This window comes from Teleopsis dalmanni, chromosome 2, assembly GCF_002237135.1.
Source record: "Teleopsis dalmanni isolate 2A chromosome 2, ASM223713v2, whole genome shotgun sequence".
In the NCBI taxonomy this organism is placed as follows: domain Eukaryota; kingdom Metazoa; phylum Arthropoda; class Insecta; order Diptera; family Diopsidae; genus Teleopsis; species Teleopsis dalmanni.
Window position 1 is genome coordinate 60,236,988 of NC_051847.1, and position 19,131 is coordinate 60,256,118.

The 19,131-nt window shown below is 28.4% G+C and overlaps 1 protein-coding gene and 1 long non-coding RNA gene across 2 annotated transcripts; both read left to right on the plus strand.

Annotated features, from left to right (window-relative positions):
- On the plus strand, window positions 1-10,658 carry LOC119686072. The gene is made up of 3 exons (XR_005252872.1): window positions 1-43; window positions 9,898-10,331; window positions 10,389-10,658. It is a non-coding gene; the product is annotated as an uncharacterized LOC119686072 (long non-coding RNA).
- Window positions 10,659-12,665: 2,007 nt separating this feature from the next.
- Window positions 12,666-16,055, plus strand: LOC119681874 (gamma-butyrobetaine dioxygenase-like). Its single transcript, XM_038095173.1, has 5 exons — window positions 12,666-13,175; window positions 14,298-14,514; window positions 14,612-14,738; window positions 15,223-15,531; window positions 15,695-16,055. The coding sequence occupies exons 1-5, from the start codon at window positions 12,891-12,893 to the stop codon at window positions 16,005-16,007; spliced, it is 1,251 nt and encodes a 416-aa protein (XP_037951101.1). The 5' UTR covers window positions 12,666-12,890; the 3' UTR covers window positions 16,008-16,055.
- The last annotated feature ends 3,076 nt before the right edge of the window (window positions 16,056-19,131 follow it).

Sequence of the window (19,131 nt, forward strand, 5' to 3'; positions counted from 1 at the left end):
AAGTTTCTGACATGTATCTTAAAGGCGGCTGTCTTATTTAAAGGTAAGATTTTGACTCTCATTTAAAAACTTCAAAACTTGTTAATATAATTAAAGTTCGAATAGTAAATTGTATTCATAGTCCTAAATGTAATTGAATAAATCGAATTTTTCTTCAAATTTAATCTTCTGTAGTCATTGAACTCGCGAATTATGTTCTTGAAGTGTTTCCATAGATCTCTAAATTGAAGCGGTGCTCTTAAGCTATTCTATGTAGTACTCATGTTTAGGCGCAGTTGTCTGCTGAAGCCTTAAAGGGTTCTCTAAAAGTTGACATCAAAGTTGATAATTGTTCTTTTCACTGTGTGTTTTGATATGTGAACTCTGTTCATCTGGCATTGCAGTCAATTTGTATCAAGATTTTTGGAATGGAATATTTTCTGTTTTTAAAAAGAAAGACCAGTATATAGTATTATTGTATATTGTGAATTAAGAATGTATATTGTCCATTTTGTTTTATTTAAATATGAAACGTTTTAGAAGGGTTCAAACACGTTTTAGAAGGGTTCAAACAGTAATGAAGAAACAATAACAAAAATTTTATAATGTTAATTAGTTTTGCTGAAAATTAAGCTTCTTATAATGACAAACAAGCTATTTTAAAAGTTAAAGTGGTTCGAACATAAATGAAGAAACAATAATAAAAATTTTAGTTAATTTATTAAAATTTGACTAACCATACGATATTGTTTCGAGTATTGCTAAGAATGTAACATCAGTGGTCTTAGAAAATTTTCGAATTTTTATTTAATTATAGTCCGTATATAATTACAATATGACTTCAAATGTTAGGCTTATCCAAGGCTGCCCAAAAATTTTAATTAACTGACATATATTTTATCTTAAAATTTGTAAATTATATGAATACCTTCTAATGCATTATGATATCGAGCAGAGAATCGCGGCAGAGTCCTCGTATAACTTCGTTTTGAAGTAATTCTCGAGTTATTATTAATTTTTATTTTTTTTAAATTTATTTCCTTAAGAAAATTCATTATTAAAACATTAATAATTTCTTATTAAAGTTGCAAGTGCTTATAAGTAATAATTTTTTTTTATACTTCTCATATCCTTACAAATAAATTAGCCAAAAATGTACGTGCAATTTTAAGCGCCTCTATGGTGATTGTGATATATTGTTGCAATACCTTGGGGTCGTTCTTACTTCTAACAATTAAGTGCGGAAATAACGGAAGTGCAATGTTAACAATGAGGTATGCCAATTTGCAGCTGAAGTGTCCTTGCCAAAAGTGGGTACATTTACTTGCTAATTATGCGTCGTTTATATTAACAAATCCAGGTTTCTTACCTAACATTCGTGCTCGCACACTTCGTTTGTACTTGCATTATTTATGGACTTCACTTCGCGGCAAATCTTTCAGGTTTGGAGTGCGTCCTTGTGGGTATTTCACTTTGTGTGTACGTGTGTTGGTGTACAAAACCAACGTAATGCTGCCCGTGAGCCTAATTAGCCTAGAGCAAAACGCGCGCCTTTTGTGTATTATTTGCAAACTCAGTGGCTTTGTAACGGCAAAACCACTTCCGGTGCACGTTTGCGGGCGACGCCATATTTCATGCGATTATATGCAAATGGTGTATACCTCGAATAGATTTAAATGCAAAAATACAGGAAAAAATAATGTTAATGCAAGTATGTGTTAAAATATACACTGAAGAATAGAGACATTTTTTTTACGTGTAGTTCTCGTATTTAAATGTCACAGATGGATACTGTCTTTTTCAAGACTTAAAAATTTGATATATTGTATATAAATACAATATAAATAAATTTATACTATGTACATCAATGAATGTACATCAAGATATATATAGATATTGTGTACATATATTCAATATATACTAATATTTAAATAAAAAACCTTTGATAAAATCTTTTAGAGTTAACGAATTCTTAAAAAATTTCATTAAATAATTTCATATAAGATTTATCAAGACAACATATTTTCTGATAAAATTATTTAATTTCTTATACTAAGTCGTATAACATCTAATATATCACTCACAGAGAATGGCTTTGATGTAGCTTAAAGAGGTCAAACTTTTGTCTCAAGTCTACAATTATTTAATAAACTTTACATATTTTATCTATTAATTAAATTATTAAGACTTTCAATTCTACTCTATTTATTTTGTATGTCCCAAAAGTCAACTTCATTAAACTTTTGCTTAAGTTTATATATACTATGAAAACCTTTAGTGCCTTTGCGACTAAGGATTTTGTAAGGTGAATTTATGTTTTCATTAATACAAATTTGAATGTACTAATACATTCATATTGCGTGCATAATATGAGGTTGTACATCTAAAGGGATTAATGGGAGGTAAAATACATTCTTATATTATAATATAATTACACTTCATTAACTCCATGCTCATAATTTCAGAGTTATTAAATTATTATTTCAGTGTTTTAGACTGAAATCTATGCCATAAATATATGTACAGCATATCTATTATCAGAAAACTTAAAAGAGAGGTGCAATTTCGATAAACTCTCTACTGGTTTCGGAGATGGTGAATGTCCTGCAAAATCTGGCAGCTAGGAATCAAGTGATACTAGAGTTTAGATTGTGATGACATTAGTGAGATAAAGATGAGAGATACGTAAAGATAGAGTGAAAACTATTAGAAGGATAGAGCAGAAATGAAATGCTTAAAAAAGTAAACCCTTATTATTAAAAATATAGACTTTGCAAAGGTCTATACTATTACCGATTTATGATATGTTTCATTTCTATATAAGATATAATTATCTGCATTTGTGGTTTCAAAGGTAGTTTGTTTTAGTGTTTGTGTTAACATAATGTATATAATATAGTGCTTTAAATATTACTTCAACTATATAGGAAGGGTTCAAAATTTTAATGTTCGGGTACGTATGTACTTAACCATATCGAGCATATCGATTTGCTGGATTATGTTCAAACATCATATGTACCTTGAGAATTTCCTATATGTATTTGTTTAAAACAAAACAAAATTAAAAAAAAACGGGACCACATGAATTTTTGCCAACAAAAAACAATTCAGTGAGACATGAATCAGATTTACTATTCAAGCAGATCGAATATTTTTGAGTATTTCGCTTATTTCCAAATGTTTCAAGTCTTTTATTTAAATGTTCGAATTCGACTAACCTAGAACTTAGAAAATTGGATGACGGAGCTGCCTTAAGGTAACAATATGATTATCTATGAAGCAAAATCTTGGAGTTAGCAGAAATCGCTTAAGTTTAATCAAATCCAAAAAAAAAAGCCAACCATAAGTGGTCCAACTAGGAAGGTCCCATCGTTACTATACTTTCGAACTACTCAGAGAAGAAATACTCTATATTTCTTAATTTTAACGGATTGGATTTAAAACCGTAGGTGATAAGAAGTCAATGCCATCAAAATATGCACGAAGTGCAGTTATGGCTTTTAATAATCAACGAGTGTATATTATGTATAGAAGCGCAGAAACATCTCTACATATTCTTGGGAAATATCTTAAACAATATCTGCTCTTAAACAATATAGGTAAGAATATAAGATGAGCTGTTGTGTTTGAATTCCATGAATAAAATGGAAATTTTATTTCTGTTAGGTCAATAAAATTGAATTGAATTCCAAAAGAATGAAGCAGTTCAGTGGGTCCACCATATATAGTTTTTTTTGTTGTTGTCCATGATTTCGTTTGATTAAAGGTAAAAAAACACGTGTGTCGTTACTTAATTAACAGCCATCGTACTGACTTTGTATTTTTAATTTCAGATTTAATAACTTCAAAAGTTGGTTTTTGATTTAAAGATAGGCGATAGAACGCATCTTGATATGAAAATTAAAAAATTTAAAATTCAAAACAAATCGTTATGTACTAGATCTTAGTTTAAACATCGACAATGTTTCTTTGTTTTTTGTTTAATTGCAGCAAACATCCTGAGGGGAATCTGATAGACTACAAAAGTGCATTATTTCTCGGAGAACAATAGTTTTGTTTGGAATCACATTTTAAATGAATGTTGCATGCTTCAATTCCTATCAATCAGGATTGTAATGCTGCAAACGCTTTTAAAAAGCTTTTATGATTCAAAGGTGTATTATAGCATAGATATCACAAAAATTAATAAAAATACGTTATAAGTGAAATGAAAAATGAAAAAAATTATTATTAACTGTGGATTGCTAGATATACACTGTTGAGGAGTCATTGTTCTGTTAATGCATTTTTGTAACCAATTTGGATATTTGTATTAACATTTTATATACATATTATACATAGATGATATATATTATATGTATTTTTTTTGCAATCATTAACAAATCATTTTTTCAACTTCTTTGAAAAATGTATGGTTTTCCCTATTAAGAATCCTTACAACATGATTTCGTGTTTATTAAGAATTAGCATTGCTCTTTGCCCTTGTTTCACGTCCTGCTCATGTCCTGCTCTATAATCACAACGAGTTTATTGTTGCTATTTTATTGTTCTGGTGGTTAACTGCTCTGATGTTTCATTAGCTCTGTTTATTGTTGTTTAACTGAGTAGAATTTTTAAAAGTTTATTAATATGCTATAAGGTGATATTATTACGAAGTATCTAGTTTAACATCTGTTATAACAGAGCAATGGGTTATAGGACGGAATGGGGTCAAGCTCGGTCAATCCTGTAGTACATGTCTAGCAATACCAATAGAAAAGGCCTATGTGTTTATGTCCAGGATGTCCAGAGCCAGGCTTAAGCTATTGAGTGCTCTCATTCTTCAACATACTAGGCGATATTTCCAGCATAAATCTTGGCCAGGTTCTCTAAGGCAAGAGGGTTTGGGTTCAAATTTGACCAATAATCTTGAGTAAAAATTTGTTGCTATATTTGGTTGCATTGTTTGAGAATTAGAGTTTTAAGTACTGCTTAAATTAGCATAAATGCTTACTATAACATTACATAGAATCTTTACTTTCTTTGGTATTGCTAGAGACTAATGAATCTATGCTAGGCTTACGCATAGCCAGGGTAATCTAAACATATATACAGGTGATATTTCTGTTATATTTTCTTTTTGTATAAGATTCTTTTAGGATGTATTAAATCTTCCGAATCGACGCTTTTTAGGTTTTGATAAATCATCATATATAATTGTGGATTGCAGTTGTAGTGACCAACAATAACTTTTTTGTTGAACAACTTTTATTTATTATGAAGCTATTCTTGAATGGAACCCTCACGGCAGAAGAAGACGTGGCAGACTAAAGGTAACGTGGAGGCACATCATCTTTAACGAAACTGACAAGTATTTTAACAAACTACGACACTTAGTTTTAAGGCTCAGTTAGTCGATAAGTACCGTAAGAACTTAAACGAACTTAAGCCAAAACAAAATGCACAACCAACCATACAAATCCGGCGAACTTTGTTTAATTCGTTTCTCGCAAATACACAGATGTGGTTGGTTGTACACTTCGCTTTGGTTTAGGTTTGCTTAAGTTCGCTTTAGTTCGCTTTAGTTCTTACGGTATGTACTGACTAACTGAACCTTTAAACAAACACAACTGAATATTTTAAATAAACAACCTATGTTCCTGATGGAATACGGTCAATGAATATAAAGCTATTGGACGTAGGACATAAGATTCAATGACTGTTTTTAAAATTTATTTTAAAGCAACATGGGTTCACAATATTAATTTTCATTAATGGTAATAAATGGTATGTGTGTCCTTTTGAGTTTGTAATTACTGGAAGACACTACTAATGTTTTTGTTTTAGTGTAATATTTATCATTATGTTACTATTCCAGACTCAATCATTAAGCCCAAAAGCTAAAATTAAAAATATTGCTTAATAAAAATAGAGTATAGAGTATAGAAAAAATTGAAAAGAGAAACAAAACAGCATCCTGGCATCACTTTAAGCCTTTTTAGAAACAATAGCAACAGGATGTGAAAAATGACGGCAGTAAAACAATGCTAGCTTAAAATGAGAAACAAAAAAAACAAAGAACAAAAGGAATATATATTGAAAAAAGAATTACAGAATTATTGCAGAGAAAAAAATGCATTTATGTGCTCCCAACACATTTCTTGATGGCAGGATATGCAGCAAAAGCTCGATAAAAAGGACGAAAGAATGCAAAAGAGTACAAAAAAAAACAAACTAAAAAATCGAAAATTACAATCAACATTCACAAACGTCGTAAAGTTATTAACACAACAATATTGATTGACAGGATACAGTGTAAAAATATATAAAAAATACTATTTGTATTGAAACAAAATGCCATAGAAGGATGCATCATGCATGACTGACTGACTGACTGCATGCATTGTGACTGTACGGGTGTGGGAGTGTATGTATGTGCGGCAGTAGTCAATGACAGTAATAATAATTAACAAACGTACTGTGAATATTGATAGATTACGCCTGTACAAGAGCGGTAGCTCAGCAGTACCAGCAGCACCAGTACCAGCAACAGCGGCAGTCGTAGTGGGAGTCTCGCTTGCAAGGATATCATTTCGAAGGGATTAAGGCGCAAACGATATATGAAAGCGTTGCAGTTGACAATTATGCAAAATCGATTACAATGCAATTGTGCAAAAATTAATTTTGCATTTTTAATATTCTATGAGCTGCTTTTAATTTTTCATTTTCATTTGTTTTATTTATGGAGTTTTGCGCATTTGCAAAAATTTATTAAATGCTCAAGTCATACTCGTAATTGTTGATCATCAAATGCGATGTATCTAAATAAATGAATTTCAAATTAATTAAAATGTATTAAAAAAAAAAGGAAAAAGAAATTCACTGACAAAAAGTAAAAACCTGAAATATTACACAAAAACAAAAAAAATAAAATAAAATTCTTATAAATAATAAATATTCAATTTATGTAAAATATATTTGCTAAATTGCATGATTTCCATATAATATACAATTCACGGTATTTTTGCTTATTAAAAAATTTCTTTCTAAGCAATTAAAATAAGCTATAAAGTCTATATAAGCTGATAACAGCTAAAAAAATCTACTTATTCCAAAAATATCAATAAAACGTTTCAGTCAAAAAACTTGCTATATCATTAAAAAAAGAAATGAATGGGGGGTCTTCCATTAAAAATCACCAAAAATTTCACACACGCATCAGACTTTTTTTATTTTATTTTAATTTTTAAATTTATTTTTTGTTTATGTTTCATAACAAAATCAGGCGACATGCTCCCTGATATGTCCGCCGATTATCGCAGTTGCTGTTAGTAAATAAAAATATAAATTAAATACAATTTTATATAGTTGGCGACGTGTTCTTTGCGGAATGGCGAAATAATATGGGCTGATTTCTTACAGATACAAAGCAACTGCAGATGGACAAACAACGCCGATATGTAGGCGGAAAATGCCGGTTTAGTTAATTAGATAGTATACATTAAGCAAATAATTATTATTATTCATTATAAATGCTCATTGTTTCATTTTGAATTAAAATCATTCATTATCTAAAGTGATATTTTTATATATAATCAGTCTACTTATGTCTGTAAAGACAAAAAAAAATATATTTAATAGGTATTTCAATCAATTCTTATCAGTTTTAAAAAATTTACAAAGTGTCTGCAGAATTTAAAATGTGAAACGTCACAAACGAGCGAGTAGTAGTTCGCAACATTAAGATAGAAGAACGTACTCAATACACTTTAAAAATAAGTACTACAAAAAAAATTTATATATATACGAATCAGGTTCTTATTGCCCTTTCCTTTTAATTTTCTTAAAATATAGTATTTAAATAGATTTAACTATATATATATTTGGCTTGACATATATTTAGATACATGTGCAAAAATTTATAATAGACACAGTGTACTACAAGTCCTATCAAGCCTTATTTTATTGGCATAATTTTACTAGGCATCAGATCACTGAACCAGATAACTTTTAAAATATATATTACAAAAATATAGTATTTATTTCCTATTGCCTTTTCTGTCTACTTTTTTTAAAGAATTATAAAGGTTAGTATTGATGTCTTTACTAGATCGCAAGTATTAGTAATATAAGAGTCACAACTAGTTTCACCAAGCTGGCATTAATAGTATACTAGGCATTCAGATCAACGGTGATAAGTACAGCAGCAGAAAAATTCGATCAATTTTTTTGTTTCAAATTTTAAATATACTCAACGTATATATTAATTTTATACTTATATCACATATTTTTTTGAAACTAGTGTCGTGAATTCGCTCAACAGTCGGTACTGCAGTCAAAAGAGTTTAGCAACACACGCATATATCATAACTAGGAAGTAAGCTACTAGACTTATCTCAGTCTAACCATGAGTAAAGAATTATATATTGCTTTAAACATTTTATAAAAAATTAAGGCAATTAGACAATACTCGAAACAGCTGTATGGTTAACTAAAAATTTAATTTATTAAAAATAATAAAAAAAAATTTTGTTGTTGCAATTTCACTACTGTTCGATAAAATCTTCTCTATGGAAACTAATAGTTTATATTAAGAATTTAGTTTCCTTCCGTCGTAACGGACATTTAAAATAAATTTAATATAGAATATATATTATTTTTATGTATAAAAACTCTCTGTAGTTTTAATAAGATGATAATATTATAAATTCCGTGGTCATAAAACTTCAGCTCTTTGATAGCAATTTGGTAATCCACGTTAAAAATGGTTTTCGTATATATATTATGCATGGTCAGCCAAAAATTCAATTAATTAAAATAAAATAAAAATTAATTCTTGCTGTAGTTAACTATTTTATGAAAACCTCTGTAGATATATTAAATTACTATTATCAAGGAATTAAATAATATATTGCCTATTTAAGTAAAATATATTTAATTCATCTCTCTGGCAATAGTATGATTTCATGGTTATAAAACTTTAGTTACTTTAATTAACTGATCCTGATCCAGGTTAATTTTGATTTTCTATCCACATAAAATCTTTTGAAGAGACAGAAACAAGTGATATATTGCAGATGTTTTATTTAAAGAATATGGTGGATGAAGTAATTCACTACATTCAACTAATGTTTTACCCCAACTAAGGAATTTTAACTCACACATTATCTCTTTAGAGTATTCCACATTTTTTTGATCAATTCGAAACTTTTTATATTAGCGAATAATCCATTTTTTTCAGTTAATGACTATACACTTCATATTTACTTTGTTATAGTTCTGTAGAAATGCAAAAAAAAGGTTTGTTTGATAACCCATTAAATGAATTTATATATAGACTTTTGAGTTGTTTTAAGCTATTTTATTTAATCATCTTTTTTGAATGGAAAGTGGAATTGCTTGAAGGAAACTCAAAAAATCTGTTCTGTTGAAGTTGGATTAAATATATAAAAAGGTGTCTTTTTTTAAAAAATACTTCTATCACCTGCTAAATTGCTATGATCGAGATCATAATACATTCAGTTCACATTTTTGTAAACAACCTATTATTCTATTAGTCTATAGATAAAAATTGCTTAGATCATTGCCCTGATATCTGAAAATGAAGTCATAGTGTTAATAAGCAGTAATTTTTTTTTGTTAGAATATGTGAAACCTATATGACGGATTTATAAATTTTTAGAATTCAGACTTTCAATTAATCTGATCTGTCAGCGGTCTCAAGCTGTATTTGGCCTTCATTGCTTTCACTAGCTTTCAAGAATGTGTAGCAATTAACTAATAACTTATAATGAATTTAAAGGAAAGCTTAAATTTATAAATTCAAAAATATAAAATGTTACTATTGTTTATAGTCATCAATATAGCATTGTTAAATTTATTTGAGGATTGAAAATATGATTTAATAATTATAACTACATATATTTTTAAATTTGTTAGGAATACGTTTCAAATCTATGTAACGAAAAAGTTAAAATCCTATGTGAACAAACTTTTCTTCGTGACTACAAAATTCAAAATTAATTCGTTTTAAATACAAATCAGAAGGTATTTTCCAATACACCACACTTGGACATATATTTTTGGAGAAATATATGCGCAGCTGGAACCGCAACATTAATTGCAAAGTGAGAGATACATTTCAAGGCTAACTGCGATTGCAGAATTATCGCTGAAGAAGAAGAAGAAGAAAAAACACAATGGTTGAAATGCCAACAACATGCCCCATTTGTAGGGATTTACTGAAAACTCCAATCAAAACCAAATGTGGTCATATTTTTTGCCATTGTTGTTTTTTACAAGTAAAGCGCTTTAACAAGGGACGCACCCTAAGATGTCCATTATGTCGTCAAGTACTTAAAGCTGCTAAAAAGGTAATTAAAAAAATAAATAAATAAATATGTATAATTTTAAATATATTATTTTCGTAGCCTCATTATAGGCGTGATGAGCCCAGATTTGACTTCATGTTCTGGAATCAGAGAGTTTGAATATGATGTCAATTGTGCTTTCTATGCTGATGTTCTTTGCTGGTTCGACTGATGAAATTCGTCGCTTGGTGGTGTTTTTGGGGACTTGTCTGTTGTAACTGATGAGTTAGCTGGTTTCCCTATTATTTAGGTTCAAATGTTTTAAATGTTTATTTTTTAAATCAGTTAACTATATAAATGTAATAAATGCGTATCTTTACATACACAATAGCTAAGTGGTTTCTTTTAAAAAACATTGCTTGAATTATTCATCTACATCAAACTAAGCTAAGTCATCGGGGTTACTTTCATCGGTGCTTATGTTTAATCGTTAAAGATTGATATTTAGGATTATAATTTGTTAAATTTGTTAAAGACGTTTCTATTCTCATATATCTTACTACCATACTCTTGAAGATAAAATTCTAGAAATAAACTTCTTCAATGAAACCAAGACACGAGCTTGATAAATGGGATTATTTTTGTGATATGTAAATTTGAGATGTTTGACGACCTACGTAGTTTTGTATGAAATATTTAAGCATTTGTGTAGAAAGTATTCAGCTGTTTGACATTAAATTTGTTTATTTTAAAATTTGTTTATTTTTTAAGCCAGTTTTGAATTGGTGATTCAACAAAGCGAGAATAGCAGCTTTGGTTTATTTTTTAAGCCAGTTTTGAATTCGTAATTGGACGGATCGAGAACAGCAGTTTTATTATTTTGATATTAGATGTATTTTTTTAGAATTAATTTGTTTGTTTTTGAGTTTTGAGTTAATTTTTTGGCAGAGCGACTAAATACCCTTATTAATTTGACCTCAAATTATTTTAATTAGAAAATGTTAATAGCACCCTTACTTTTTCGATTTTGGAAGAATTTTGTTTAGTATAAGTCTATTTTTAAAACTTCCTTTGAAAGCATTATAATTGACTACAATGGGGATATTAAGCAATATCAATTCTATTTTTTATAAGCCACTTGTAGCAACTTGCACTTAATCACTAAAATGGACACTACAATGGATGATCGTTTGAACATTAATTATGTGGGAGATTGCCTATTGGGAAGACAAATTTCTTCTATATGTGAGTGGTACTCTAATATTCTTAACGATTATTAGTTTAGTTAAGGCATACAATACGATTTACAAGTCATTTCTCATTTTGGTTAGTAATGAATTCGTACTGTTGACGAGGTTACTTCTTAGATGAGGGAATTTCTTTACCTGTTCTAAGTAAAGAAATGCAGATAAAAGACAAGGTAAATTGTGGGTGATTACTGAACTCTTCGTAGAAGTTTATGAGTATTAGAAGCAACTATTATATTTTTGGAATTATTAGAGGTAAGCGGCTTCATTTTAATTTTGATATTAACCCTCCTATGTTGTTCTAGGATTGCTCGAGTATATATTCAAACAATACAATTGCCTGCAGACAAGCCAACGAATCCATGTCATATCGATTAAAAGCCATAACTAGGGAGCTATTTATGTTGAACAGAAGTGGCATTCGACTTGTCACAAAGTTTCTCACTGGGCATTGCGGAGTTAAAAAGCATCTATCGAACCTAGATATTACTAGAGACGATAGCTGCAGACTTTGTTGCGAAGAAGAGTAAACAGCAGAACACATTCTTTGTCACTGTGATAGTCTTGCCAGACTCATACTTCGGTACTTATACATAATGGCTTTCTTAACTGCTACTCGTCTATGGAACTAAAGTGGGTATGTCACAATAATCCTCAAATGATGCAGTGACGTGGTGACAAATTCTTAACCCATTTTAAAATCCAATCTAATATATTCAAAAAAAAATGCTCAATTATCTTCTGGTAAGTAATAACCAAGTAAAATCTTTTACATACTATCACTTTTGTAAGTATTATCTTCTTTTAGATTTTATATTCATTATAGAGATTATAACAGTTTTCAGTAAAAATTCGCTTTATAGTGCGATTTTTGTACCTAACTTTTGGTTAAAGAATTTAAAAAATAATCATAAAATGAATATGAATCAAATATTATATTTTTATTAAATATTTTTCGCAGTGGAAGAAACCCCATGTATGAACGGTATGACAAATTCTTATCGGTTCGCTACTTGGAGCAGTTTAAACGAGATTTTAATTAATAAAGCAACAAAGTAACAATAAATGTTTTTGTTTACAAATATTATCAAAATTAAGAAAGTAATAGTTTATTGAACTCATGGTCAGCAAACTGACATTGAAAAATTTTAAAAGCGAAATGAATTCTTTCGCCAGTTGAATAATCAAGTCGTCAGGCGAAGGTATCGAAGTCGGTAGCAAAATATCAGCTGACGGAAACTAGAAAGAATCACATAGTTGAAATGAAAGCGACTAAAAAAAATGATTTCATTTCTCTGAGGACCAGTGAATGGAACGCTACATCACATCTCACATTTTGCAATTTCAGTTTGTTCAACATTTCAATTGAAAAATAATGATTAGTACTACACAGAGAAGTGGACGCCAATTGGTGGCCAAAGCGAAGGCATTAAAATGCTTCATGCGTAGCATAAGTGTCAGTGTGCAGGAGCAACAGGATCAATCAGTGCAAATGGTCTTAGTTAAGGAACATGAGAAGCAACAGCAAATAATGAAATTTCCAGGCATTTGGTTACGTGACAATTGTTTATGTGATGAATGCTTCCATAAGGATTCACTAAGTCGTAAACCATTACGTTGGAATAACTTTGACATGGCAGTTAAGGTGCAACATATTGTGGTAGGTGTTTTATTAATCAAAATAAATAAAATAATTTGATAATAACAGTCAACAATTAGAAATAATATGAACTAATAGTTAATTTTAAATTAATGAAAATTTATAATTTATTAAGAACAAATAAAAATATGAGAAGTGTGAAAAATAATATTTTTGATTCAGTGATAACCAATTATTTATAAAATAATAATATAAAAAATTTAATCAAAAAAAATAATCATCAAATAAAATAATTAGCTAAACATTATAATAAAAAAGAAGTTTTAATGTAAAAATTAATAATTAATTAAATAAAATAATTAATCAATAAAATAATCAACAAATAAAATAATTCAATAATTAACTAAACATAACAATAAAAAATAAATTTAAATATAAAATTTAATGATTAGTTAAATAAAATTATTAATCAATAAAATAATCATCAAATAAAATAATTCAATAATTAACTAAACATTACATAAAAAAGGAATTTTAGTAATAAAATTATTAATTAATTAAAAATTAAATAAAATAATTAATCAATAAAATAATCATCAAATAAAATAATTCAATAATTAACTAAACATTACAATAAAAAAGGAATTTTAGTATAAAATTTACTAATTAATTAAAAATGAAATAAAATAATTAGTCTTTAAAATAATCATGAAATAAAATAATAAAATAATTATCTAAATAAAAAATAAGAAATTTATATATAAAATTGATTAATTAAGTTTTTGATTTTCGTTGGGCTTATGTCGTTTATTTAACACATAAAAATTATAAAAAAATTAAACTTATTAATTTGTGTTACATATTTTTAATTATATTTTAATTTTTTTATAAAATTTTAACAACACAGATATTTCTAACCGCCTTAAGTGTGCGACGACATAATCCCGGTAAAAATCAAAAAATTTATTATAAATTGTGTTCGTACTAACAATTAAATATTTAATAATAGTAATTAATTAAGTTAAATAAATTATCAATAAAATAATCATCTAATAAAATAATTAGCTAAATATTATAATAAAAAATTAATTTTAATATGAAAAACTATATACAAATAAATTTTTACTCAAGACAGAAAATACATTGTATTTATTATTAAAATCCATTATTCTTTTAAAATAGACTGATGATTCTAAAAATGCTGTAAAAATAAATTGGTCTGATAAGCACACATCGACTTTTGACTTGAATTGGTTGAAGGAAAGAGACTTTTCTACTGAAAATCGTCAAAAATACATAAGTGAATGGTATCGTCCAGAGTCTAAGCATTGGAGTAAACCAGAGTTTCAAAAAATTTTGAAAAAATTTGAATATAAAGATGTAATGGAAAAGGATGAATGTGAGCATAACAAAATACGAAACTAAAATTTTATTATTATTATAAATATAAGTAAAAATATAAAAAAAAATACTTATACATTCCAAAAATTTTTTAGCACTACTTCAACTGTTGGAGACCTTAGCAGTTTATGGAGTTTGTTTATTGAAAAACTCACCTCTCGACATTGGAGTAGTTAAGACATTAGCAGATCGTGTTGGTTTTATACGCAAAACAACTTATGGGTATGTAAAATTATTAATTAACCTTTTTTAGCCAAAAAGGTTTTTTGGTAAAAATATATTGTATAGCAAGCAACTGCTAGGCTGGAGTTTTTGATACGCCCGAATATACTGGCGATGCAGTAAGGGCATGGGTTTATAACCCATGGGCTCATGAAGGTGACGAAGCTCCAATGTATCAATTGGTTGACTGGTGGTCTGGATGGCAACACAAATGAAAACAATTTATATGTTTAATTTATAAATTCTATTATCTTGAGCGAGAATTGAATTTAATTAAACAATCAAACAATATTTTATTTGAATTTCATAAAAAAATTAAATATCCAATTAGATGTATATTTAGTCTGCATAATTGTCTAAATTTACTCATATAATTTTTTTATATATACATTATCCAAATTTTTTATTTTAAAAATTAATTTTAAGATATATAATAAAATAATGTATATATACTATTCAAATTTTATTTCTCTTCCTTTTGTAGTGAAGAGTTCAGTGTAAAGTCTCGTCCCGGTGCAAAAAATTATTCCTATCTAGCTGAGCCCTTACCGCTTCATACAGATTTGCCATATTATGAATACAAACCAAGTGTCACAATTTTGCACACCCTAGAACAATCACAATCCACAGGCGGTTGGAACACACTAACCGATGCCTTTAATATAGCCGATCAATTGCGTGTCAAGCATCCCAAGCATTTTAAAATCCTTACTGAAACGCCAGTGGATTGGTGTGATATTGGCGTTGATGGAGGCGTTGAGTTTCATAACATTTGGCGTGCACCTGTCATAAAGTGAGTATGCTTTCAACATTAACTCGTTGCTCTGATTGACAACTTCATTGCTGAAGGTTGTTAACACAAAAAATTGACACCGATTTCATTGATTGCATTATTTACTTCCTTTGTGCCCGACTTAGCATTAAACTTATATTTTCTTTTACATCTCATTTCGTAGCCTGGATGCCGATGGCAAGTATGCACGCATCAATCACAGCGTTCCTCAGCGTGACAATCATTTCAGTGTTGATATAGACAAGGTGGCGCCTTGGTATGCCGCCTATGCTATGTTTGTACGTATGGCACACGAGCAGGCGGTATCGTTTAAAACAGCACCCGGAGATGTCTTAACGTTCAACAATCTACGTATGTTGCATGGACGTACTGGTTACGATGATACTGAAAAGAATGTACGTCACATAGTTGGCGGATTTGTCGATTGGGATATAATATACTCAAGGATGCGTGTGCTTAGAAAAATGTTAAATTGAATATGGCAAACATATTTCATTTTTTTAGTATATCGATTCTTTTATTAATAAGATAGTATTATTTAATTTTTTATAAAGAGTTTTATTTTTATAAAATTTAATAAAAATGATTTAAAATTATAAATAAAAATATATAAAATTATTTTAATGCAATCAAAACTGAACTATAATTGTAAATACTTTTCACATGCAATTTCAAATAATATAGTTTATTTTGTCCAATTGACCTATTTCAACTCCTTTCAAGAATTTCAGAATCTAGTAATTGAAATGCTGATGCATTAATTTTCCTACGATTTCTTTTGAGGTCAAAAATCTGCACTAATAGTGATGTTAGCGAAAAAGTATTACAGCTATTAGAACAAATTATAATCTGATGATACAATGTCAGAGCTTTGTGATATGGATATATCAAAGCGCTTTATAAAGTCTCTTAGTTTTTGCCAATTCATAAAATATGTGTGACTCAGCAATATCATGATAAAACGTAACACATTTCCCATTGATTAGATACGATTTTTTGTTTTCAAAATCTTGCTTTACCTGCATTGAGAAAGACTTGAATTGTTGATTTGGTTAAATGCAAATAGGTTATAATGAATGCCAACCTTACTACAACCTTATTAGCTTCCTTATAAGGTTCCGGAACACTACGGTCCTTGTAATCAATTGTGGCAGTTGTAAAGTTTTATCTCCAAATGATAACCAAATGATAACCGCATTACATTATTTTTAATGTTTTGCACATAGATTAAGTTTACTTCGGTTAAGTTAGATATTGGCCTATCGCGGCACCATATAAGAACACATAGACTAAAAAACCACCTTAAATCTCTTTAAGGGACATAGAAGCTTTCTAGAGAAGCGTCTTGGAGTTGGCTAAAATAATATATTATATAATTTTTAGATATTATATATAATATATATAATATGTTAGAAATAAAGTTCCTAATATAGTCAATCGGTATTGCGCATGGTTTATATATAAATACATAATAGTTTCGATGTTGCTAAAAAAGCAGAAGCTGACCTGATTGAACTATGAGAAATTGTGGATGTCTTTTTAATTGCTTTTTACGGTTGTCATTTTTGCAGAGGATTATCGTGTATAATCCAAAATATTTTTGTATTACCGTATAATTTTAATATTATTTTATTTTTTTTTATAATTTTAAAATTATTTTTACTCAGGTTTAGGAATTTAGAGGCATCCAAACGTTGATATTTATTTTGAAACTAGTTGTATGAAAATTTTTTCAAACTCTTTTGTTGTTAAATAGAGTATTCTATCAATATATCAACTGATTACTTGCTGGATTTTTTCAACCTATTATGAATCGTCATAGATTACTTTAAATAAAAATTCGAATATTTCCTATAAAAGAACGTTGTATGGTCAACCAAATTTCAATAAATTAATCAAATTTTTGTTGCTGCTTCATCATTACTGTTTGAACCCTTCTTATGTCTTTTCGTTATCTTTTCGATGCGTCACATTCGTCAAAGAAATTAATATTATAATGAAGAAAAGATATTGTGGAAAGAACAGTAACTAATAATAGTCACATTGTGTGTATTATCCACCTATTGAGGTAGTCTTAATAATTTATGGAAATTCTTATCGTTATTTAGTATCAAAGTTTTTGCGCCGGTCTTTAGAATATGTAAGAATATTTGTTCTATAGTTTTAATATATGCTTCAATGTAAATTATTATAATTTTACTAATTATGTTGTCAAGCAAAATTGATTAAAATTTATGTTGAGTCATATCTCCTACAAAAATGAGTATATTTATTGATAAGAAACATCGCAAGTTATGAGTGAAAGCATAAAATGATAAGACATGTATTGGGTGTTTTTATTAATGAAAAAGTGCGAGATATAAACTAAAATTAATTCGCAGATACAAGCTGGCCTTGAAATAAATTTGTTTTTCGTAAAATTCGTAGAATTAAAAAATATTTATAAACATTTTGTTTATAATCATTTAATTTGTTTTTACAAATATTATTGCAGTTTTAAGAATTATTTCTCCAAATTAAATATATTAAATATATTAGCATAAAACGTGTAAAATTATAAACAACATTTTGAGTGTAAACACATTTATTAGCGCAATAAAAAGTATTTAATTATGCCAATATTTCTGTTTACACTTATACTATGAGTAACATACGTGCTAGTTATTATAAGCTAATAAAATTATAATTTTATCTGTTTAATGTTGTTTAAAACAGATAACAGCACGTGGACAGTTTTTCAGAAATCCCACAGTCTGGCGGGCCCACAAAAGTCTGACGTGTCAATAGCTATAAGAAAATAGTTGATTTAGCAATTTAGTGGCTACAGAGTGTCGACATATTTTTTATATATTAAAATCCGGACCAATTTTTAAGAAGTATTTACTGATGTTTTGGTTCTTTTAGTTTAAGAGTTGTCATAATTATTAATGGCCGTATTTAGGTAATATTGATTAAAGGTTAAAGATAATAACCTACTTATACTTAATTTCTAATCTAATTTCTTATAGTCTATACCTAAAATAATGTAACATAATTCTGTGATTATTAATTTTGGGGGCAACTTTGTAGTATTTGTTACGATAGAAATTTCTTTAGTTATTGTTTCCTTAAAATAATTGTTACTTTTATAACCGCAAATTTACCCTCCTCTCATTCAACCTTTTCTTTTTTTAAAGCAACAGCCTACAAAATTTACCCTTTTGCGGAAACGTTCATGTAATACTAGGCTTTAGAATTTTACTATTTCTGCCCTTAAAGAAAAAGGAAAACTTTAACCCTTTTTGTCTGTTGCTATTGTTTATAAGTTCATAAAACTTAACGAACCGAATGTAACATAAAAGTCAGTTATCTGCATTAGCCCTTTCGTACTAATTTATATATTATTGCCTACAAATCGTTTATATACATTTTTTATTATTATTCGTGTTCTAAAAGAAAATTCTTTACAAAAAGAATTTGTAAAAAGTCATATAATGTTATATACACCGTCTATTTTCTATTTTACTGAGGAAATGTGAAATTTTCAAAAATTATACCTTTGGGGTCAAATATCAAAGGCATAGTTCTTTTAAATTATATAGTGTTCAGAAATGCACTGAA